This window comes from Eulemur rufifrons, chromosome 20 (genome assembly GCF_041146395.1).
Source record: "Eulemur rufifrons isolate Redbay chromosome 20, OSU_ERuf_1, whole genome shotgun sequence".
In the NCBI taxonomy this organism is placed as follows: domain Eukaryota; kingdom Metazoa; phylum Chordata; class Mammalia; order Primates; family Lemuridae; genus Eulemur; species Eulemur rufifrons.
In genome coordinates, this window is record NC_091002.1 from 47,209,982 (window position 1) to 47,234,324 (window position 24,343).

Below are 24,343 nucleotides of genomic sequence, written 5' to 3' on the forward strand. Positions count from 1 at the left end.
CACGCCATTCCCGCTGCCGGCAACGCGGTTTCTTACCTTTCACCCTCCGTCACACCTGCCCACCCTTGAGCTCCCCGAGCAAGCAGGCGTCCCCCAATGCCCTGATGGCACGTCCACACTGGACGCCCTCCAGGCACAGGCCCCCCCTCTGGGCACTCGGGCAGAGGTGAAGTGTGTTTGCACAGTGCTTTGGGGTTTCCTCTTTCCCCACCAGAGTTGCAGCTCTTTGCGGGCAGGAGCCAGCCCGGTTCTGCTCTACACTCTGGCAGCCCCGGCACCGAGCACCCGGCACAGCACATGGCGGGTCTGGAAAACACGCTGGATGAACGAGCTGCTATCCTCCGAGTACTCCTACTGGTCAGGGAGGTTTTCCGTTTCACTTTTGGAGGTTTTCATCTTTTCATATTACTCAGGTACCTCCAGAGATGGCTCTGCCTCCCCGCTCCCCGGGGCCTTATCTCCCAGGTCATGGGCACCCGGCCGCGTGGTCACACACGCTGGTTGAGGGGAGACCTCGTCAGCCCCTGGGCACCTCCACACCCCCTACTTCCCCAGGCACGGCGTGGAATCAGGGGGGCTGTTGAATCAGCCCAGACTGACCCCCAGCTGGAACCCGCCAGGTTGCCGGGGCTTCCCACTTGCCCCCTCCACCTCCTGTCCCCACCAGCACCGCAGGGCACCTCCTTTCCCAACACCTCAGAAAGACACAAGAGCACTCGGGGGCAGAGGGCAGCCGCTGGGAAGAAAGCAGATCCACAATTCACTTCTGGACCCGACTCTCGCTCCCCTTTGCTTAAGAGTCCAGGGCCTGAGCCCCAGAATTTCTGGAAAACTGGAGGCCCTGTCACTCCACTCAGCCTCTGCGTGACCCACACAGAAGCCCAGCAGCAGGAGCCGCGCCGTGCTGTGGATCCCGGCACACGGATCAGATGTATTTACCATGAAATGTCAAGAACTCTGGGAGTTCCCCAGAAAAGCCAGGCCTCGTGGGAGGCACCACGGGGCCCCTGACACGGCTCTGGGGAGAGTCCTGCGTGGACGGGCGCCTGCCTGTGGCTGCCGGGCAGGCGGCCAGCCGGGACCGGGAGACTCATCTCTCTAGACTTCCCTGGTTGCCCATTTCCTCCAGCCTCCAGCTCCAGACCAAAATAGAACGAGGTAAATTCAGCCTCTTTCACGCACACTCAAGGAATAAACAAACAAGACAAACATGGTTTTCATGCTGGGTCATGTTTCCAACCCTGTTTTTTTTAAAAGAACCACAGGCTGTTTTAAGATTCCAAGCCAGAGACAGAAAAGTGGAGTGAGGCAGACAGACAAAGGGGAGAGGAAATGAACTTAACAGTGGAGTTTGCAGACAGAAGCAGGCAACGCGATCACCAAGTTCGAGAGTTTCAAAAACAGACGCCAGGTCAGAAAATCTAGAAACAGACTAGCGGCCTTCTGTCCAGAATAAGTGTCTAGACGTCTTCGCTGGGGGCATCTTCAAACCAGAGTGGGCCCAGGAAGAGGGAAGACACATGGGCTTGCGCTTAGTAGGTGCTTGCTGGCTGCCCTGTGCAGTAGACACTCTCATCCTGCCGAGTTTCGGGGACCCCCCAGAAGCAGGTACTGAGAGGAGAGCAGGAGGGGGCGGCCAGTGAGACGGGCGCGTAGAGCAGCCCAACAGGACACTGTGGCTCTGGGGCTCGTGCCCATCAGACTTCTGGGGGGCTGCGCTCCTGGGGGTGCCCTGAGGTGGGAGGAGGCTGGGGCTTTACCCACCAACTCCCGTCCACCATGGACACAGGGCCGCTCCCACGGGCCTTGACCCCTCAGCAGGCCCGAGGAAGCCCCTGGGCAGAGTCCCCACGCAGGGGAAGCACCCGGGCTGTGCTCAACTGGTCCCTCTCTCTGGGAGAGGTGGAGGCTCTGTCCCAGGTCACAGCTGGGGAGGTTAACGGGGCAGGAGTCGTCCTCACTGGGTGGCCAGCATGGGGAGGAGGGGAACCTGCCTCCCAGGCTCAGGGCAGGGACCCCAGCAAGATGGCCCGTGGGGGTGGTACCAGCAGAGAGAACAGACTCGAGCAGCAGTGCTAACGGGGAAGCCGGGGGGTCCCTCTCTGGTAGAGGAGCAAGACTATGGGCCCAGAGAACAAAAGTCTTACCCCTTAAAAGGCTCTTATAATCCAGTTTCCATGCAAGAAGCAAAGCCGTGTGCTGGGCACTAGGGCAGGAGGGCCGAAAGGCCAAAGGTTCCAGGGACTCCAGGCTGGGGACCGGGACCGAGCCTGCCTGCCGTCCAAGTTCAGCAGACAGTGATTCCACAGGCAGAGGGAGGGGGACTCCGGCTGAATTTTACAATAGGTGGGGCTGAGAAACACGGAGCAACAGCGGGACAGGACGGCACGTCAACTCAGCGTCAGAAGTGGGTTGACCGTCAAGGTCATCAGAAACAAGCTACGCTGAAGAAACAGACACACAGGGAAGAGCAGCCTCAGGAGACGTGAGGACTCAATGGCATGGGGTGTCCTGGATGGGATCCTGGAACAGAAGGACATCAAGTAAAAACAAAGGGAACCTGAACAAATGATTGACTTTAGTTAATAATGCAGATATTAGGCCACTGACTACAGCAAGTGTACTGTGCTACTGTAAGATGTTAGTTACAGGGGAAACTGGGTGTGTCTGCTTCTGCGTGTATGTGCATGTGTCTGTGCGTGTGTCTGTGTATCTGAGTGTGTTTCCATGTGTCTGTGTGTACAGGAGACAGCTGGAAATGAGGCTGGGGCCGGAAGGTGTACACTCCTGTACTAAGGGCTGAAACTTCTACGTGTAGATGAGAGGTATCCACATCAACACAGATACCACAGACATCTCCACCCAGGGAGCCTGCAGGGCCAGCTTCATGGGTGTGTCCCCCGCGCAGGCACGCAGGGCCGCCCGCGTGCAAGGGCTCCGCGCTTCTATGTGTTCTGATGCTCTGCTACTGCCGTCTTGAAATCCTTTAGGCATTCTAATAAGGGGCCCCATGTTTTCATCTTGCACTGAGTCTTTAAAGTTATGTGGCCTGTCCTGGAGCTTGTTTCTAAACATCAGTAACCCCTACAACCAGACCATCTGGGGTTAGACACAGGGCCTGTATTTTTCTCTTTAAATGTGCTCCCGGGTGGTTCTGACCACAGCTGGGTTTGGGCACTACGGCCCCAGACAGATGCCCGTGAGCAGCCGCACAGCCGGAGCTGAATGGCGTTCCAGGGTGGGCAGCAGTGAGCGAGATGAACAGGAAGGTCGGAAGAAGGGGTGGGAAACCCAGCCTTAAATGACGAGCTGTAAGTACTTCAGGCCCCTTGACCCCTGGCTGGGGTGAGGGTGCGACTTTGTCTCCAGGACCCCCCGCAGAAGGAATGAGGCCAATGAGCCCAAGTCACTCTTGGGGACTTGGCATGGCACCATCCCCTCACCCGGCCTCCTCCCTTTGGGGTCCCACTGCCCCACGTGCCTACAGCCTTTCCTGGAAACATTTTCTAATCATTCACTTTCGCAGCCACACGAGCCTCGTCCCAGGGTTGGCTTTGGATAAACCCGACCTGAAACCCGGGCCGAGAGTTTTCACGCGGTGGCAGTTCCTTCCATCAGCAGCGCTGCCTCCCTTAGACCTGAGGATCCAGGCACAGCCCAGGTTGGACAGGAATGAGCGCTGTGACCCATCACCACTGCCTCGGTCCCCAGAGGGAGAACGGTGGCTTGCCGTGACGCACACCAGGTGTCAGCCCTCCTTCCTCCAGCCGTGGGGTGACAAGATGGAAAGCCATGGGCATTGTTGAGGAAAAACGAGAAAATGGACTGACAGCGGAGGCAAAGGGAAGAACCAGGCCTTGGAAGGACTTTGAGCACTTACCCAGATACCTACTTCTGACCCGACCGTGAAATAACCGGGTTATTAACCACGGTTGTCCTCTTTAAAACTATCTCCCTGGTAAGCCTGTATTCCCATCCTTAGAGTTAATATTTGGGCAGGCACTTTTCTTCCCAGCTACAGATGACCGCTTATGACCAAATTGAAAAATATTAATTCTCTTTGTCTCCTGCCAAAAAAGGCTAAAGCAATTACAGGCCCTGATTTGAAACACAGATGTTAATACACTTGGAAAAACAGGCTGCTATAGGCGAGCAAGGCTCAGGTCCAAGTATGAAGTGCTTTTGGAATTAGAGTGCCGGGTCGAGTTATGCAGAGAGCCCCCTGCAATAACGCCCATTCTCCCAAGATGCATTCCTATGAAGAGCCCAGGGCCGGGGTACACATGCTGACGTTTCCCCCGTTTGCAAACAAGAACCGACCTACCCTTGGGTACCCACTGGCACACAGCTCTAAATAACATAATTATAATCACCATAGGGAAACTTCCATAGGATCGAAAAGTATCATAATTGCAGGCAATTTTCACTTTTTAGAAATTGGGCTCAGATGCTGAAGGAAGACTACAAGCAAGGCGTTCTCGGGTTTCAGTTCTGGAAGACAGAGCACGTTGGAGGGTTTGCTGGAACGGACCAGCCCGAGGGCAAAGATGCTGGCCGCCACGGCACATCCAACAGGTATCTGTCACTCGTAGACTCAGGACAGCAGGACATACGGCGTGGTCTGTGAGTTCAGGAAGCCCACATGCCCAAGGGGAAGGCCGGGTCATTCCTTCATCCCTTCATGCACTAGATATCTTACTGAGCACCTACTATGTGCCAGGCTCTAGGCATGATGGCTAGGACAGTGAGAAAAGCAGACAAAACCCCTGCCCTGTGGAGCGCCTGCCACTGGCTCCTCTGCGGAGCTGCCAGAACACCCACTCAGACCTGTGCTGTGCAGCCCCACGAGGCATGGCGAGGGCCCACAGGCTGCCCAGGTTCATGAGACTTGCAAGCCGTGGAGCAGGAGGCAACGCCAAGTGTGTTCCCAAAGCCCACAGTCTTCACCACCTTCCAACGCATAGTGCTGGGGGGGCTGGGCAGGTTGTCATCTTCTCTAGCTCACTTTCCTCGTACAGAAAATACAGTTTGCCCCACCATGCCCCAATTGGGGAAAGGCAAATGTGTCTCCACCAGCCAAGGAAGAAAAGCAAGCATGACCGGGGAAAGATACAAGCCTCTCTTCCGTAGTCCCCAACCGGGGACTGTGCTGCAGCTTCCTTGTCTGTTAAACGGGGTGTGTGAGGGCACGTCCACAGGGGACAGCACATAATGAGCTTTTGTCACAACTGTTCCCGAAGGCAGACGTCTCTCCCCCCAGCACAGAGAAGCATCACTGCAAGGAGGGGCTCAAAGATGGCGCTGTGGATTTGGCCAAGTGGAACAAAACCTAAAGGGAGCAGACTTCCCACAGGTGGGTCCGCAAGATGAGCAGGACCGACCGCCTCCTGGGGACACTTGCTCAGCTCGACTCCACGAGATTTGACGCTCGTGAGGAATCAGAGCAAATGCGTGCGACCTGCTAAGCTCCGCGGATCCACCACCAGATTCCCCAACCACTACCTATATTCTCCCCGCGAAGCCAGGCTTGGGATGAATTATGGAAAGAACTGAAAAGGCACAAAGACCAAAAAAGTCACCAAGGCCCAGATGGCCTCACACCACAGGACAGGAAGCCGGTGGGCATTTGGCCCTGGGAACCCGAGCAAGGCCTGCCGCTGTGTTTCCGGCGCTAACTGGGTTAGACACGGCTGGGTGGTGCCGTGGGCAGGCTTTCCTCCCCCCAGAGGGGACCCTACAGGGAGGAGTTAAGGGCCCATCACACCCGCACAAGCAGCTCCGGGATGGGATTTGGAGTGGGGCCCAGAGAAAGGGCTGCGAGGAAAAGGGCCCAGGCGTCTCTGACCAAGGCTGCTCTCCTCCAACTTCCCGGGACATCCCGGCGGTTCCCTGTCCCCCAGCTTCTCACTCCTCACCCTTTGAAAAGGCTACTTGGGAAGCTGAACCTGAACTGACACATCCTGGAAGGCAGCTCAAAACCAGAGCTCATGCCCTGAGGCTGAGGTGCAGTGGAGAGGGGCGGAAGCCAGCAGACATGGAACCAGGCACGTAGGCCTTCAAGAGCAGTGAGAAGGCTCCGGAAGCTTCTGGAAACTTCTGGAGCCAGAGTCCAAAGGGATCTCCACCCTCAGCCAGTCCCTTTCCTGTGCCGTTGAGACTGACAATCATGGTCTGGACCACACTTTGGGCTCAGTCCTGTAGGAAGTAAAACCGTCTTCTCTGAGAGACCAAGCCAAAGGGAACACAGGGCTTGTACCAGACGAAATCTCTCTCCTTCCATCTCTTGGGCACGTGAGACAGCTCACAGAGGAGAAACAGGAGAGAGAGCTCAGCCACCTGCTCCAGCCCTGGCACACAGGGAAATCACCTGTGCTTTCAAAACACCCCAATGCTGGCTCAACCCCCATGTATCGGGCAGTTTAAAAGCCCCCGGCTGGTTAATGCACAGCCAAGGTGGACCAGCACAGCTCAGGACCCATCGCTTGACCCAGGTGAGCAGGTGAGCTCCAGGTGAGGAAATCGGCACCATGACAAGCACCGAGGTACCACCATGGAATCTCAGGGCCCCAGGTTCGAGTCTCACCTCTGCCACTTCCTAGCTGCATGCTCTCAGGTAAGCTACTTCCCATTTCGGAACCTATAAAATGGGGACAAGTCTTCGTGGGATCATTTCCAAGGCACATAACAAGGGGAAGTGCCTGGTACACTGTCACAAACAGTAAGCACCAAACAACGAGAAGCCTCAACCACAGGGGTGTGATGTGCTCTGCAGTGTGACCATGTCCCTCTGCCCAACATGCTCATGGTGGCTAATGTCAGATCCGGCCCTGCCCAGAGACTTGCTGCTGGGTCCTGCACCTGCACGTGGCATTATCGCTGATACCCCGAGCCCCCAGGAGAGGACTGGGCAAGGTCCCATCACCTAACACCCTGGGGCCACCCTGGGGTGCAGGGACCGCACTCTTCCTCCTTCCACACCAGCCCCGTGCCCCTTCCCAGGCCCGTGGACCCACAGCGTCAGGGCGTCCCTGGGAGCTTGTCAGAAAGGCAGGAACTCGGGGCCTCCCGCCCAGAGCGCTGAATCAGAACCTGCATTTGGACCTGAGCCTGGGCGTCGGGCTGGAGAAGCGCTGAGCGGAGCAGCAGTGAAGACGAGGGTGCCGGCTCGGGCCAGCATGCCCTGCGTGAAGGGAAGAGCCGTGGGCCCCGGAGGGCTGGGGGCAGTGGCTGAGGGGACCCTCAACACCTCCTCCGTGGGGGAGCCCAGAGGAGGGCCGCTGGCCAGGCTGCCGTTACAGACGCTCCCACCCAGGGCAGGTCGGGGGCAAGAGCCCCTGCTGGGCTGACGGGAGCCGGGGAGCCAAACCTCAGCCTCCTCTGCCAATGCATCCCACGTGGTGGGGACAGGAGGGGGACAGCTCCCTCTTCCTCGGAGTGACTCAGGCTGCGGCTGATCCAAATCTTGGCCCAGGAGACCACTCTGAGGTCACCCTCCTGGCAGCCAAAGTCCCTGAGATGGACCCAGGGACATTTTTCATCCAGCTGCCGACATCATCTCGACCTTGGTGGCAGCTGACTCCCTTGGAGCTGGTTCCGATGCCCTGGCTGGCCTCGGCCTCCCAGGGCTTCTCAGAGGCCAGCTCCCAGAGTGCGACCACGTCACATCCCCTCCAGATGGGGCAGCACTGTGGGGGTGGGGGCAAGCCCGGGACACGCGAGGGTGCAGGGGGAAGGCTGGGGTGGAAGAGCCCAGTCCCAGCTTCATGAACGGAACAGGTTAACTAGCCTGACTCCCGCCCCAAATACCTGCACCTGCAGCTGGAACCGGAGTCTGTGCCAGCAGGACAGGAGCTTGTGCCACTCCTGGAAGCCAGGCCCCAGCTGGCCCGGCCTCAGCAGGAGGCAGAAGATGAGGATGAGGCTCTGATCCTTCAGCCACCGCCACGCTCCCAGCAAGGCCTCTGGAGCCAGGGCCACCGTCCCCAGACCTGCCTCTCAGCCCCCACTTGCTCCACAGCCCGCCAAGGGCGGCTCCAGCGTGTCTTTCCAGCTGTCTGGGGCCGTGCTTCAAGCAGGGCTGGAGGGCGGTGGACGGGCTCCAGCTCAGCTCATTATCGGAATTTAATCTGGATTCCGAGAGATCAAGAGGGCTCGGTGGAAAGTGACTCCCGCAGGGGAGAGAGGCTGAGGCCGACCCAAAGCTGGCTAATCCCCGGCACCCCCAGGGCTTTCCTGGGCTCAGGCAGAGCTCGCCAGAGAGCCAGATGTCCCAGCCCTGCGCAGCTGGGCGGCTGGTGGCAGCCAGGACGTGGCTCCTTCAGCACAGAGACGGGCGCTGCACGCCAGGGGCAGGTCCAGGCTCCTCTGGGAGGGGAGGCTTGGCCCTGGCTGAGGACGCACAAAGGAGGTCACACCCAGGGAAGCGCGTGCACTTCGAAGAGCAGTTCACACTAGGGCCTGTGTACCCACCAGAGGCTGCAGAATGAAGGGGTTTAGCACAAAGCACACGGGAAGGCGGCAACCAGCCACAACCTGGAGCGCTCCACTCCCCCAAGATGGTCTCTCCACTTCTGCCACGAGGATGATACTGGTATTAGTAGACATTTATGGAGCGCTTACTGTGTACCAGACACTGTTCTAAGCATGTTACCTCCCTCCGTCCTCATCCTGGGAGGGGGATTCAATTATTATCCCCATTTTATAGAAGAAGAAACTGAGGCTTGAGGGGCTACTCTTTCCCAGGGCCACACTGGTACCTGGAACTAGGATTGGAATCCATGGTCTCAGTAGCTGGCTTTTCCCACCTGGGGAATTACATCACGGCCTCTTGGTTCCAGAGTCAAAAACAAAACCACCAGCCCAGAAAAAGAATAGATATATATTTTTTAAATAGTACCCTTTTATCTTTTAAAGAATGAGGGCTTTGCTTCCCTCTTTCAGGCACAGGAAGAAAATTTGGAAATCTAAAGAGAGCAGCCCCTTCCTCCCCTCCTGAGGCCTCTCAGCGCCCTCCCTTCCCTATTCGATACTCTCCGCCTGCCACGTCATCACCTCTGACCCAACGTGAGCTCCCAGAGGGCAGGGACTAGCATGAATGCCCCCATGCACAGCACACAGCAGGTGCTCAAGTATTTGCTGAGCGGGGGTGTGATCTTCTAGCAAGCCAGAGACCGCCAGGAGCAGCACCCCAACACTAGGGCGGGCACCCCAAGCCCAAGCAGCCTGCCAGGGAGCTGAGGAGGTCTGTGCCGCCACCCCTCTTCCCACTACAGGGCCTCAGGATGTACCCCTGGGTCTCAGGCAGGACAGCAGAGGCAGCTGCCTCGAGGACTAGGTGCCCACACGCTCAGCAGGATCACAGGAGCAGAAAGCTGAGGAGCTGCTGGAGCCGGAGGTGGCAGGGCCCAGACAGGAGCCTCCACACAACGGCTGCTGTTTCGCTCTAAGCAAGGAAGAAGGCGCTGACCCCGCCCTGGCCTGCCTTCCGTCCTCCTTACGGCCCACGCTGGTGGTTCCCGGAGACACTCTTCCCTCGTCCCCTACTGCCAGGTCGGTCTTGTCACTCAATCGTTCCCAACTCAATCAGCAAGACCCCCATCTAACGTCCACCCATCACACGGTCATCCTCCCTGGCCACTCAGAGACCAGCTTGTCCATTCGCTGGTTCACCTGTTCACTGCCCGTCTTCAACCCTTGTTCTGCAGGGAACTGCATCCCCTAGAAAGATATATTCAAGTCCTAACCCTCGGTAACCATCAATGCGCCCATACTGGGAAATAGGGTCTTGGCGGACATAACCAGTTGAAATGAGGTCATGCCAGAGTAGGGTGACCCCGGTCTGACATAAGAGGAAAGAGACCCACGGGGAGACGCCATGTGAGGACAGACAGGGCAGGTGGTGACAGAGGCAGAGACTGGACTGACAATGCCAGGCGACGCCAACCACCTATGGCAGGAGGCGAGGGAGGGTCCTCCCCCGCAGGTTTCAGAGGGACATTGTCCTGCCCACACCTTGATTATGGACTTCCGGCCTCCAGAGCGCTGAGTAAATAAACTTCTGTTGTTCTAAGCCACGCAGTCATGGTGTTTTGTTAAACAGCTCCAGGTCCCTCCTAGACCCCCAGCCACAGTCTCAGACGAGGTCCCTGCTCTCACGACCCCGGCTGGTTTGCTCCTGTAGCCTCAGCGCCCAGTGGTGGTCAAACAGGGGCACAGCCAAGCTCGCTGGTCCATCTGCAAACGCCGCGGCCTCTGACCTCTGCGTGGGCAGCACCGTGCCCACCCTGCCGGCCGCGGAGCCTCCGGGGTGCCCTCCTCGTGTGGGGAGCAGGGCAGGTGCACAAAGGGAGCAGCGTCTGGGATGTCGGCCCCCACTGCAGGAAGGAACCTGGCGTGAGAGATGTCCCCACAGACCCAGTGAGCGCCGGGCACCAGCCACCCAGGAAAGGGGACACGTTCCTACCCGGAGAACTCAGAGCAGGCGCACAGGTGACCCCAGCCGACCCTTCCAGTTCTGTTCAGCCAAACCCACTCAGGGCCGCCACATTCCTGAAGTTAAACTCCCGACAGAGCTTTTTGAGGCCGGGCGGGAGCCTGCCAGGAGGCCGGGCCCGCTGGGCTTCGCAGGAGTGGACCCCTCGGGTGCTCTTGGCAAATAGCCCCTGGGTACCTGCCTTGCCCAATTAATCAGCCTTCATGAGAAAAATCAAACACTGGTCTTGTTCAAAGCCCTGGCCAGAGTGCAGGGTACACACCTGTAACCCCTGAGAATGAGCTCCATGCCTGCTCTCCCTGCAGTTAGGCCTGGGGGCCAGCGCACGGCCCCCCAGGGTCAAGTGAGGCACCTGAGCAGTGAGATTTAGAGGTGACTGCCAAGGCTGCCGGCCCCATCCCCATGCCATTCCTCAGCAGGGCGGCAGGACAGGGTGGTGCATGGGAGGCGGGCTCTAAAATGCAAATTTAAACCACACTGAGATGCCATTTGTCACCACCAGCCTGACAACACTTGGTCGGAGACCTAGTCGGTGAGCAAAAGGGAAACCACCTGTTCCCTGCCTGCTGGGCGTAGAAACTGACACAGCCTCCAAGGAGAGCTGCCCAGCAACGTCTACCAAAGTCACCAACGCGTGTGTCCGCCAGCCCCGCAATTCCATTTCCAGAATTTATCTGCGTGACGGGCACACACAGGTGTGTCACGGAGGGTCCACGGCACCACCGTTCACACCGGCAGAAGAGAGGAGCCACCGCACGCACGTGGGGAACAAGCAAACACCTCCTCGCACGGCCCACGCGGTGGGACCGAGAGCCAGGACGCCCCGAGTGAAAGGTCCAAGGACAGCAGCGGGTGTGGGAGGGAGCGTGTGGCGGCTCCGCGGTGAAACGCAGACGCACACGTGTGTTTGCTGACTGGAGGAGACTCGAGACACCGGAACAGGAGCTGCCTCCATGGGGGGACCCGGGCTCGGCAGCAGGAAGGAGCCTTCGCTTTCACTGTAGTTACTTTTCTTTCTTTTCAATTTTATACCAGGGACCTGTGCTGCCTATTCAAAAACAAATTTTGAAAGAAACGTTTTTCGTAAGCAGGTCCCCCCAAACCTGGGCTCAAGCCCTAACGTGGCCATGTCCTCTCGGGTGGCCTCACCCGCTGGCTTCGGGCCACTTCACTTCTCCCCATTCCGCAGTCACCACCTCAGAAGGCTCTTGGAATATGAAATTACAAACGCAAAACATGGAAAGACTCAAGAAAAGTTTTGTTTTCTCAGTGTTTAAGATGACCCCCAAAATAGCAGCGCTCGGCAACAGGGCAGGGAGGGTTCCTCGGCCCTGTGTGTGGTAGCCCGTCCCCTTCTCGCTGAAGATGCTGGGACTGACCATCGCAGGGCGGCGCCCACACCACCCTTCTTCCGTGAACCCCCACGTCACGGCATCTGGGAGTGCGGGGCACAGAAGCCCCACAGCGGAGGGGTCCAGCAGCCCAGCCACGGGGTAACACACCTCAGCCATCTCCACCTCGGGCGGGAGAATGCACTTGCCGGATGGCCCAGACCTTCCCTCAGCCTTCTTCCCTCTCACAAGACCTTGAAGTTAAAGGGTCTCAAGAAATTAAAGTCTTTCAGCACAAACTTTGGTTTCTGACCTAGTGATCCTTGGAAGGCTGAGAGTTCTCTATTTGTTTTTGGTTTGGGTTTTTTTGCCCCTGACATTTTATTGCAAATGGCTATTTTCATTGGTTGCCTGGCACCATGTACCGGGTTTCAGCAGGATGAACCTTCAAAAACATTTCTTCCTCTTGCCTCCTCTTCTGGGCCAGACCCAGACGGCCCAGAAATACCCACACGGGACCACATGGTCCTGGGCTTCCTGCTGCTATTCCCAACTGGAGTCACTGACGTTGATGGTTTTAAGAAATAGTGGTATACACCATACACCTCCTTTTAACATGGTGTCTGGTCCGGGCCTGGCACGTGGCTGGTGTTCCATGACGGAGGCCCACCTGGCGGGGTCCTCCAGCCATCACCCCCTTCTTCCTCAGTAGCTGGAGGAAGCTCACACCCCTCCCAGCACCAGCACAGCACCCACCTGCTCAAGTGCTCCTGGAGCACCTGGTAAACGCTGATCCGGAACGTCTCATTATCGAAGCGTTCCCGGATGTAGTCCTTGTAGATCCGGAATTCTGCTGCGGTCACAGCTTCCCCTTCTGGGATCTTGGAAAGATCAAACCGGAACTCCCGATGGTGGTAGCGCGGGTGGAAGAATTCTTTGTCATGCTCCACTGGAAGGGAAGAAAACACACACCAGCACCAAGAGCCCATTAGTGTCCTGCTTTCACTCTCCCAGCTCAGAGTCCAAGCCTCTCGCCTAAGCTAGATGGAGACCTGCCCATGGCCAGTGGCCCTGGTGACAACTACCTGTTCCTCACTGACACACTGCACACTGGAGGGTCACAGGCTCAGACCCCAGGGTCATCTTGAACAATGAGAGCATAACTCTGCATCCAACCTGCTGAGGAAAGTGGGGCACTGACCACAGCCATCCAAGGCCCCGGCCAGGCGCAGGCCTGGGCCGGGAGCCAGCCGCAGCCACTAACCAGCAGCATGGCCCCGCACAAGGTACCAGGCAGCCTATGTGGGCCTCAATGTCTTCATCTAAAAGATGGGGATGATAATCCTCCTTCGTGGGCTGTTGTCAGGGTTGAGTGATCTAACGCATATCAATAGTTAAACATCTGTCAGGGCCAGAGAACTGTCAGTTATTGTCAAACCTGGCACAGCCAAACCTCTGGAGGCTGGGCAGAGCCCCTGAAGTGTGCGGTGCTGCTCCTGCAACCACGCCGAGGAGCACAAAGCAGATGCCCCCAGTGCAGCGAGTCCCAGTAAACCTCAGCTCTCTGCTCCCGCACTGGGACGGGCCGCACCTTCAGAACAGTCCCACTGGCAGACACATTGCGCAACCAGAGCAGAGAACGGGCTGGGGGTGCTCCGGTTTACAGCTGCAGATGGCTGGAGAACCCGGACAGGCAAAAGGCACGCTCACTGGGTGCCCACTCCGTGACGGGCCACACTGAGCACCCTTAGCCATCATCTGACAGAAGCTGGGGAGGCAGAACTGATCCCCATTTCAGAGATGAGGAAACTGAGGCTCGGGGAGGTCAGATAACTTACCCAAGGTCACAAGTTAGGTGAGTGGGAGAACTCTGGAGCCAGGTGGCCTCAGCCTGAGTCTCAGCTGTGCCACCTGACAGCTCTGTGACCTTGCCAAGTTACTTATCCCTGCGTGCCTCTTCTTTCTCTGGGACGACAACGGAATAGTGGCCCTTTCTCATGGCGCTGCTGGAAGAGCACAGGAGTTGCACTCACAGCAGCACCTGCAAAACGGTGAGCCGTGTGTTTGCCAGTGTCACAGGCTTCTCAAAGGATGAGCCGGGAGAAGGACAATCGGTGCGGAAGCAGCAATGTGTGCATGTGTTTACATAGTTTAGTTATGATAACTTTATTTGCAAAAAAAAAAAAAAAATTGCAGTAGACCAAACAATAAAGATATGTTTGAATAAGCGTGACATAAACGCAGGTACAATCAGTAAAGTCATGCCGAATGAGGAAACATAAAGAGTGTTGCAGCAGCTGTATAGAGAACTTTTAATGGACAAGATATGTTGTATCATAACTGCTAAGACAGTTAAGATTTCGGGGTCATACAGTTTCTTTTTATAAAAGAAACTCGTGAATAAAGTGACCAACCAAATTTCTGCAAACATTTGTGGGCTCTTTGGGATGGCTTTCTGAGTGCATTTCCTTCATTAATGATTGGAAGACAAAGCGACATGAAGCACGATGTCATTCTCTTCTTTCTGAAACCCACATCATTACATGCTCTGAAAATAATTTTGTAAGAATTATCAAAGAAGAGTAGTCATGGAGTTCACACATGTGCACACACACCGAGCAGTGAATAATTCAAAGTCCAAACCAAACTCCAAATCTTGTCCTCCCGCGGTCCCCTGTTACACGGAAGCCACTCCACAGCGTGGCACCTCCACCGTTTCAACTCAGGTATCAAGGCGATTTGATCACCAGCCCTAAGGTAGGCAGAAGCTTGCATGTACTTTTAGGGAGAAAACTTATACTTTTTTCTTAAGTTACCATAGTGGATTGCCCTGATCACCCGGGACTTGTGTTTTAAACTAAATGTCTAGAGTTAGTATGTCCCTGTGCCCACAGAGAAAAGCTTCCTAAGGAAACCCAGAGCCTGGGATTTCAGCCTTTCTCCCTGCGCCAGTCAAATTCCAGCACCCCGCCGGCTCAGAGAGCTCGCAGGCATTAGCAGAGGACTTTCATCTTCAAAAGATTAAAAGGGCCCAAATCCCCGTGACTGAAAGATAAGTCCAAAGAAAATGGAATCCGGAAAACTCTATCCTCACAGTCCATGACTATCCCCAAAGCCAGTTCTATAACAGTGTCCTTCTTTTACACAAGTCTGAAGTAATAACCCCCAAACTGGCCCTGACAGGGTAAATTCTGGGCTGGAGGGGGTCACTAAGGAGTTAAAGGCAGGTAGGAACAGGAAGCTGCCCACCCGGGCACCCGTGTCCTCAGGGAAGACCTCTGTCCCGGGTGGAAGTCACACCTGCACCCCAGCACCCGGGCTCCTTCCTCCCACTCAGAGTCACAAGAAACATGCAGGCAAACCCCTCACTGAGAGTCCTCTGAACAAAGGTGCTTGTGTGCTTACCCGACAACACACAAACACAAATGACTACAACAAATTCTTACGAACGGGAGGAAATGGATGGAGACGATACACTATTTCTCCCGCTGCCCAGAGGATGGCTTTGTGCCAGGCACGGCTGGGCGGCGGGAGTACGGCCCACCGCGATGCCCCTCGGAGAGCCTCCCCGGTGCTTCCCAGTCAAGCCACGGGTTCCATGACCCCCTTCTCCCAAGTTGAGGGACGGGAGGGAACAAGCCCTAGGCTTGGCCAAACATGGGATTTCTTTTATTTTTATTGGAACCTGGTGGGAAAGAGGCCCTGTTTGTTTTCTCTGCCTTCAACTCCAAGGATGTAACCCGGCACTCGGGACGCCACCCGCCAGCACCCTGCAGAGAAAGCTGGTCCGTGAGAAAGGAGCTTCCAGGCCGGAGGACTGAGGTGGGAACTGAGCAGGGAAGCCTGCCAGGCGTGAGCCCTGGTCTAGCAGTCCCCGCCCCTCCTGAAGTTCGGGGTTTCGGTTCCCCCAAGCTGGCCGTTATTCCGAGATCCTTCAAAGCGTCCCCTTTAAGCTAATTAGAGTCAGGCTGCTACCAGGGCAGTTCCGAGCAAAACAACATGAGCCCAATTACGTACACACCCAGAGATGGACGGGCAGCAACCACGCCCAGGTCATTGTCATCATCTCCAGGTGACCATCCGCCATGAAAACAGCTTTCTTCAGACTTGGATCATTTGCAAATACAAGATGTCCCCCTTGACTAAGCTCTGTAGAACAGGGACAATGACTGCCTCCACCCTGTACCCCATGCCCACCACAGCCTGAAGCTTAGTAGGGCTTAATAAAACTGTTGGGTTGAATATATTATTCTCTGTGCAATTCCCTTCTAGCCTTTAAACAAACTGTCCTGTTGACAGTATACACACAGGAGAACACACAGGAAGCACGATGGAATTTCCACAACGTGAGCACACCCAGAGCAGGACATAACACATTCGTCACCAGCACCAAAGCCATCCCCATAGGGCCCCCTCCTCTCCTACAGTGACGCCACCCCAACACCCACAGACTCCCTTTGCCTCCATGGCCCTTGACAGTGGCGTCACAAAGGTGTCCCCTTCTGTGACTCCCTCCTCCACAGTCATTACATGTAGCGGTAATCTGTCCATTTCCACACTGTATAGAGAGAACCCATCATGTGAATAGGCCAAAACTTAGTTTCTGGCGGGCATTTGGGTAGTTTCCAGTTTGGGGCCATTGCAAATTGTGCTGCAATGAACGTTCTTGGACAGCCTTTATGCAAACACATTTCTGTTGGGTAAACACCCTCAAGTGGGCTTGCTGGATCGGAGGGTGTGTCAGGCTTGGCTTCAGTTCCACATCTGACTGTTTCCATGTCAAGAATTTCGGGGAAACAGGGTATGGGGCCAAATGAGACACAGTCCCTAAAAGGAATGTTCATTTAGTTGATTTCAGTAAGTCCCGGTGCATGTGCTTAGGTATGAGGACGGGGAGGCAACACTGCAGGTAGAAGCTCTTCACAGGAAAGGTGTTGAAGGGACTCTTAAGAAAGAAGGGAGGCTGACTGGCCCGAGGACAGGGATGGGCACTGCAGGCAGAGGGAACAGCATGATTGAAGGCCTGAGACAAGAAACAGACTATGTTGGCAAATTTAGGTAAGAATTTTGTTGAGAATAACAAGAAAAAGCAAGTGAGTTCCTCAATGGGAAGGTTCTTGAATGCCAGGCTAAGGGGTCAATCACTGACCCCATCAACCATAATCGGCCCGGTCCCTCACTATGCAGGAAAGTACTTCCATCAGATCTACTGTAGAGAAAGGACCGGTGATCCTGTGGAAAGTGGATTATAGGAAGTGAGAGCAGAGGCAGGGAGCCCAGAGGAGGGTCTGGATCAGTGATGACACATATCCAATCCATGTACCCCATTCTTCCCTTCCCATACCCAAGGCAGGCATCACTAAACAATTGCAGCACTCTCTTCAACCTGGCACTCAGGCAGCCGCTACCAATACTGGCTGGCCCAAGGGAGAAAATGACTGCATTTTCTATCCCTGGTCTGGACAACAGAAGAGGTAGAATGGACAAGAAGCACGTCTCCAGGGGAGTGGACAGAAGTCAACGACTGACCAAATGCAACCATCTGAAGAGCGGGAACGAGAGGACTAGTTCCCACTGTGAGCCTGGACTGTCTAGCAGGCAATGATGCCGCCTGCAGATATAAACACAGGAGGAACAGCTCAGGAGGGGGCGTGGAGGGGAAGAGGACATGTGCAGCTGCAGACAGGTTAAACATGAGGCGACCTGCAGAAAGTCTGACTGGAGAGTTGAGAAGAGAAAGGTCGGGAACACTGGCAAGAATGTTCAAGTTGGGAGCTGCAGAGTCGGTTTCCAGATAAAGTTACGCAGGAAAAGTGCCCCTACGATTGGAAAGACAAGCGTGGCCTTAGAGCAACATTTGGAGGCTGCAGGGGAGATGGAGAACTATGGCCACCAAAGGGACTTGGCCCAAAGGAAGGACAGGACCAGAGGACAGACAGGAGAAGATGACCCAGCGGTGGCCAGATTGAGATAAAGGGGACGGGGAGACCATTCACGGGATTAGGTCACTGGCTGCTCAGGGACCTCAGAAAGCGGCTCTCACGGGACGGCCATGCAGAGAAAACACCTGAAGACCAAGCCTGCAGCCCGTTGCATGTGAAAGACGTTTGTGTCTGTGGGAGGGAACGGTCGGCCCATGCAAAGCTGTCTTCATTTCCTCCTGGAGCCACTCTCCCAGCCAGGGCTGGAAAGAGTTGATAAATGGGCAGTAAACAAGTTAATCACCCAGCAGCTCCTTCCAAAACTTTATGGTTTTCAGAAAAAAATCTGGTTAACCTTCCAGACGATGTGGTCCTCTCACTGCCCCCAAAGATGCCGCTAAACTACGACACAGGAACAAATATTTTATGAGCAAAGGACGCTTTCCAGGCAAAAACCACAAGTCCGGCGTTAGAACTCTGTGCTCCTCACTCGGAGTCTGGTTTCTGTGAGCTCAGACTAGTCCAGAGAGTTCTCCAGTTCTTGTTAGGGACTGGGAAAGACCTCTGCACCCCTTTAATGAGGGTGACACTCCAGAAGACAGTAGAACCAATCAAAGTCCACATCGTACCCAGAAGCTAGAACTGGGTTTCCAAAGCCCCGGGACTTCCTGGGGTCCCAGAGCCCAGAAACTCCCCCTGCCCATTGACTCTGCAACCAAGCCTGCCTCCTTCCTTTCCTACAGGGCTACAACGCATCCGGAAGGTTCTGGCACACACCAGAACTCACAGAGCTGACTTACCAAGGCTGCTGCTGGGAGGCGATTTATGGTCCTGCAGCTCCAGGATGTGAAATTTGATGATGGCTCTTCATTCATTCAAAGATTTACATGGCAAGATTAAGGAGCTTGAAAAAGCCGCCAGAGGCATGCAATAAACCAGGAGTTCTGGAAACCGGAGCAGACGTTCTGGACTACTCTAACAGGAAAATGTTCTCTTAATAGCACGAGCTGCACGGCGCCTGGGGAGGCCACGCGGACGCACACGCCTCTCGGGAGGAGGGAGGAGGCTGCCCGGAGCCCAGAGAAGCAGAACGTGGCCTGGGCGTCTCAGCCGTGCACGGCGCCCAGAGGCCACCCTGGGTCTCCTCACACCCACTGCACCCACTGGACAGGGCTCTTGCCCCCTCAGCTGTCGGCTGTAGGAGAGCAGCCGGCAGAAGCCCACTTAGATTGCAGCTTTGTCACCTCCGTGACCCCTAAGCTAGGTAACAGCTGATATTTTTTTAATTTTTATTCTTAGTTGGGGTGAAATACACATAACATAAAATTTACCGTTCTGGCCACTTTTAAGTGTCCAGTTCAGCATAAAGCATGTCACATCACTGTGCAGCCATCTCCTAGACCCTTCATCGGGAAAAACTGACACTCTGTCCCTGTTAAGCTCCCCTTAGGGACCTCATATAAATGGAATCACACAGCAGTTGTCCCTGTGTGACAGGCTTAATTCACTCAGCATAATGTCCTTGAGGTTCAGCCATGTCGTAGCCTGTGTCGGAATTTCCTTCCTTTTCAAGGCTGAGTAATATTCCATGGTATGGATGTACCAAATCTCGTCTGCTCATCCCTGGATGAAATCTGGACGGCTTCCTGGTCTGGGCCATCGTGACTAGTGCTGCTGTGTGGACACACAGGTGTGCAGCGGCTCCTGGAGACCCTGCTTTCAATGCTTAGGTGCGTGCCCAGAAGGGAAGTTGCCGGATCAATGGTAGTTCTGTGTTTAATATCGTGAGGAACCTCCATACTGTCTGCACAGTGCCCGCCGTTTTACAGCCCCCAGCAGTGCCCGGGGCTCCACGTTCTCCACCACTCGTATCTTCTGCTCCGTGTTGCTCACAGAGCAGCCCTCCCGACACGAGGCGGGGCCCCACCACACCTATCACACACATCATCTCATCGCATCCTTATAAAAGCCGCACTGGGAGGAGGCACACACATCATGCCCGTGTTACAGATGAGGACACTGAGCTCAGAGTGGTGACGTACTTGCCTGTGGCCACACAGCTATGTGAATTCTCAAAGGCCAGTAGTCCTCACCACCCAGCCGTACCAACTCTCTTTTCACACGGAAACCAGCACCAGCCTCGTAGCTGTGGAGACGATCAAATAAGGACGGCTCTCAGGTATGCCAAGCTCTTGGCGCACTCAATGTGTTCGCTACATTAATCTTAACAGCCAAACTCAGAGCGAAGTCTCCGCATCGACTCAGGCCCACCCCCCCCACCCCCACCCCGGCTTATAAATTCTGCTCCTGCCTAACGCCAGGCAACCCCGAAGGAGGAGGCTGACAGCTTGATGGTTTTGCAGGGTGAACCCCTCTGCCCATCACCCCTCCCCAGTCCCCAAATCGGGGGGTAGCGTCCTTGCCTGGCGGAGGGTACACAAGTGGCATTGTCTCCCCACCCCTGAACTGCCACTTCAACTCTCGAACTTTCCACCAAATGCTTCAACTGCCAACAGGACCACCTGGTGTCCTCCCCGCCCAGCTCTCCAAGAGGGTCTTTGGAGACACTGCCTCCTTGTTAGACGCAGGGGGCCGTGTCCAGAGACCGCTGCAGGCCAGGCATCTCCGGGCATCTCCCATCAGGAGCGGCGTGGCCCGTGCAGATGTTGGGGGTGGGGTGGGGGCAGAGGGAATGACTGTACCACAAGATTAAACACTTCAGCGTCAACATGTGTGCAGTATTGCTCGAACAATGTTATCATTGTGAATTGAATGAACCAAAAGGTTTAGGGGATGGGGCGGGAGAGGGAGAAAAGATGGGTTTAATTATCTCTAGAGCTGAGGCCAGTCGTTTGCCTAAAAAGACCCAGACGCTGGTGGAGCTGAAAAGAAAAACGGGCTGAGAGCGTCTGTGGATCTTTCCACCGTAGACGAGGTGGCCGTCCCTCACCCGGCGTCCCATCTCCTCGGAGGGAGGAACCCGGCCCCTGGGGACCTCTGGGTCCCAGCCCCATCCTCAGCTAACTGAAAATGAGGTAAAAGAATGAAAATGAGTATTTTCAGCTAAACCAGTGCTTCTGGGGTGACTGTGTTCCCCTCCCCCATCAAGGCACATTGAGCAATGCCAGGCGTCATTTGGGGTTGTCACAACTCAGGGGGGTGCTACTGGCGTCTCGTGGGTAGAGACCAGGGACGCTGCTAACACCCTGCAGTGCCCAGGACCCCCCACAACAAAGGATGATCCAGCCTCAAGTGTAAACTCCACGGAGTTGAGCATCCCTGGGTGGACAGAGAGACTCGACAGTGCCCAGGACCCTGGCTGGCTGCTGGCGTGAGCAATCCTGGGCTCCCCGTGACAGAGGAAAGGACCCGATTACTGAGTCCTCTTTCTCTTCCACTAGGCTGTACCTTAGAACGCTGCCGACAACCGACCCGTCGTGAGTCCCCGCGGTCCAGCCTTATTCCCCCAAGCAGCGTGGACCCCCTGTGCCGCATGAAGCATGGTGGCCCCTGAGCACCCGGACTGTGGCTCGTGCTGCCGAGGAACTCGACGTTTTGTTTCATTTCATTTCATTGTAATTAGTTCAAATCTAAACAGCCGCACACAGCTAGCGGCCGGCAGGCGGGGCAGCCGGGCAGGGGACGTTTCCGTCACGGTCACGCAGGCGGTGCTGCCAACAGCGCGGCCCGCGGCACCCGCTTCACAGCAAGGCCGGGTCTGCAGAGAACGGCCGCAAACGAGGGCCCGAATGGCAACAAGGGCCCAAATATTCCTCCTCAGAGACACGCGAGAAGTTTTTTCTTTAAAAAGAGCTTTCCAGTTAAGAAAGCTGCAGCAGCAGGAGGATGTCATCCCAGAGCTGTGGGTCTCAGGCCTGGAATGACGCTGATGGTGGCGACTGTGCAGCCCTCGGCTCTGTCTGCAAAACCGGCAGGAGGATCCCTGCTCTGGTCACAGGGTCACCTGGGGAGGGGACATTCCCCACCAGGCACCTGGTGGTGACACCCTGCTGCGTAGGGGAAGACAGACCAAGTTCAGGAAAGAACTCGGGGGCTTTGCTCCAGGCCCCCCGGCTCCTGGGGCTGAGCAGGGCTGAGGGTGGCGGGCGCAGCCCCACTGCCACCCTCTATGAGCCCCTTCGCCTCTCAGCCCCTTTCTTTTCCCTCCTAGAACTTACCAGCTGTGGCCACTTTATCAGTTGGCCTGTTGACTTTTACGCACTGTCCTAACATCTATTTTAACTCCAAGAGAGTAAGAACTGAGCGAAGGAACAGAACAGGTTTCCACGGCGGAGCTGGACCAGCTCCCACTCACCGGGCCCTTGGGCAAGTTACTCCCCTTCTGCCAATGGGGGTGATGCGAACCGTGATGCTGACTTCACTGGGCTGTCCATTAACCCCAGGATTAAAGCAGACCGGGGGTCCTCAAGCTTCAGCGTGCCCCAGAGTCCCCTGGGAGCGTGTTAAACCCCGACACCTGGGCCCCCCTCCCAGCACTTCTCATTCAGGGGGTCCGAGATGCGGAGGTCGCGCATTGCTATTAATAACACATTCCCAGCGGATGGTGATGGTGCCGGTCTGGGGGCCCCACTCTGAGAACCGCTGGAAGAGAGAAAGTCCAGGGAGTGTTTGGCACATTTAGAAGTCTCGAAAGATGCTGCTGCTATTTTGCTGCTGTTTACCGCTGTTCCACCTTCCACACTCTCCTGCCTGGCACTTGGCAGCATCTCCAGTAACTCAGTGAAGAGAGGCTGGAAACTTTGCCCACAATGGGCCCGTGAGGAGGAAGAAACCTCCTTCTCGGCCTTTTTCAGCTCAGGGGGCAGCTCAGAGCAGGGGCTGAGCGTGGGCTGCGGGGGCTGCGGGGCCTGCGGGTCTGGGCCAGGCATCGGCAGCGACTCAGGACAAGTTAACCCATGTCCGGGAGGCTCAGCTTCCCCAGTCTATGAGATGGAAACACGCAGAGGTGCCTGTCATGGGGCTGCTGCGAGAATGCGAGACCGGGCTGGCCCAGGAGTGGCCAGGTCGGGGGGGCAGAGCTGCGGCCCTCCCTCCCCACCCCAGGAAGGAGGCAGCCCGCTCAGACCATCCCCCAACACAGCCAGAGACGCCTGGGTCAGCTGGGCAGGCACAGCTGGTTTAAGGTATTTTAGAAGCAAATCAAATCAAATGAGAATTTATAATCCTTCCTGAGGTCTGGGTTCCATCAGTCTAAACTCATTAGGCCCGAAAGGTGCAGGTGCAGCAAAGGCAAAGACGGTTCTGCCTTTTCCTTGCTCATGCCAGGCTCCCATCTCCCTTTCAAAATAAGAGCTTCTCTAAAGCCAGGCGCTGTCCCTGGACCAAAACACCGGCAACACAGTCATCAGCTTCATTTCTGTAAACAGGATGGTGCAGCGATGTGCAAAGGCTGCCCCCGGGGCTGGCTGGGGAGTTTGGTGGAAACTGGAAATCTTCGAGAGTCTCATACATTTCAAGTTTACATTTTAAGAAACTGAACTTGAATTCCTAGGCTGAACTATCAAAACACCCTTAAACTTGCATTGTTGTTCTTTGGTGTGGGAAGGAGAATCTGAGATCAAACCAAAGAATGGCTTTTAAATTACATTTTGTCTCCTACTCTCCCCTTTAGAATGTAACCAGGAATGTAACCAGCAGAGCCTCATACAAACTCCAAACAGTTCTAAATGGGGCCTTCTTTCCAAATCATTGCTCCTGTTACTAGGGATTTAAAAGAGTATTCTCCTACAATTAACTTTATATGATATAAAGTTTAGAAATCCTGTACACTGTTGGAAAACAAGCCAGTCGTTACCCCTGGGTGCAGGGACAAGGGGGTTCTGGTCATGTTCTGTTTCTTGAACTGGGCACTGATTACCTGGGGTGTTTGCTTTGCAAAAATTCACAAGGTGTTCTCGATTTGAGTGCTGTTCTGTACACGTTACACTTCAGTAAATAGTTTTGTTAACAATCTGTCTCCCATTCTATTCAATACATACTTGTCACCGTATTAAGAGGCACAATCAATTCAATGATAGCTCTTTAGGGAAAAGATACCAATATCTTAATCTGTTTTAAAACATCTCGGTTTTCAGAAATACTGATAATCAAAGAATTTGGACATTAGGCCTGACGCACACATGTCACCCTTACGTGGCCCACTCCCGCCTCGCGGGAGACGCCCCGACTGGCAGTGCTGCTTACAGCCTGCTCCAGGCCCCCTTTTCCAGCCCGAACAGCAGTTCAGGGTCAGGTGTAAGAGGGAAGGCTCAGGATCCGGAATCCAAATCCAAATACCCTCACTAGTCGACTATGCGTCCCTGTGCTGACTGAATTCTCTCTGCTTGGTTTTCTGATCTGTAAAATGGGGCCAATAATAACAGCCCACACCTGAAACCGTTGTTATGAAAATCAAATAAGTTAATCTAAGTAAAGAGGATAAGAGGGCTTGACACATAGCAAGCCTTCAGCAAGTGTTAGCTACTATGATTATTATAATAACTAACACAGCTGTAATCAGATAATAAACACAACCCCATACCCCACACCCAGTCACAGGGGCCAGGGCTAACTCCAGCTGCTCTGTTTATCCGTCTTCT

General features: G+C 55.3%; 1 protein-coding gene across 1 annotated transcript in view; it reads right to left on the minus strand.

The window, feature by feature from the left end:
• BMP7 (bone morphogenetic protein 7) overlaps positions 1-24,343 on the minus strand; it is a 74,315-nt gene that overhangs the window by 32,790 nt on the left and 17,182 nt on the right. The window contains exon 2 of the mRNA XM_069496084.1: positions 12,580-12,772. Coding sequence (XP_069352185.1) covers positions 12,580-12,772 — 193 coding nt within the window. The remainder of the gene's footprint in view (positions 1-12,579; positions 12,773-24,343) is intronic.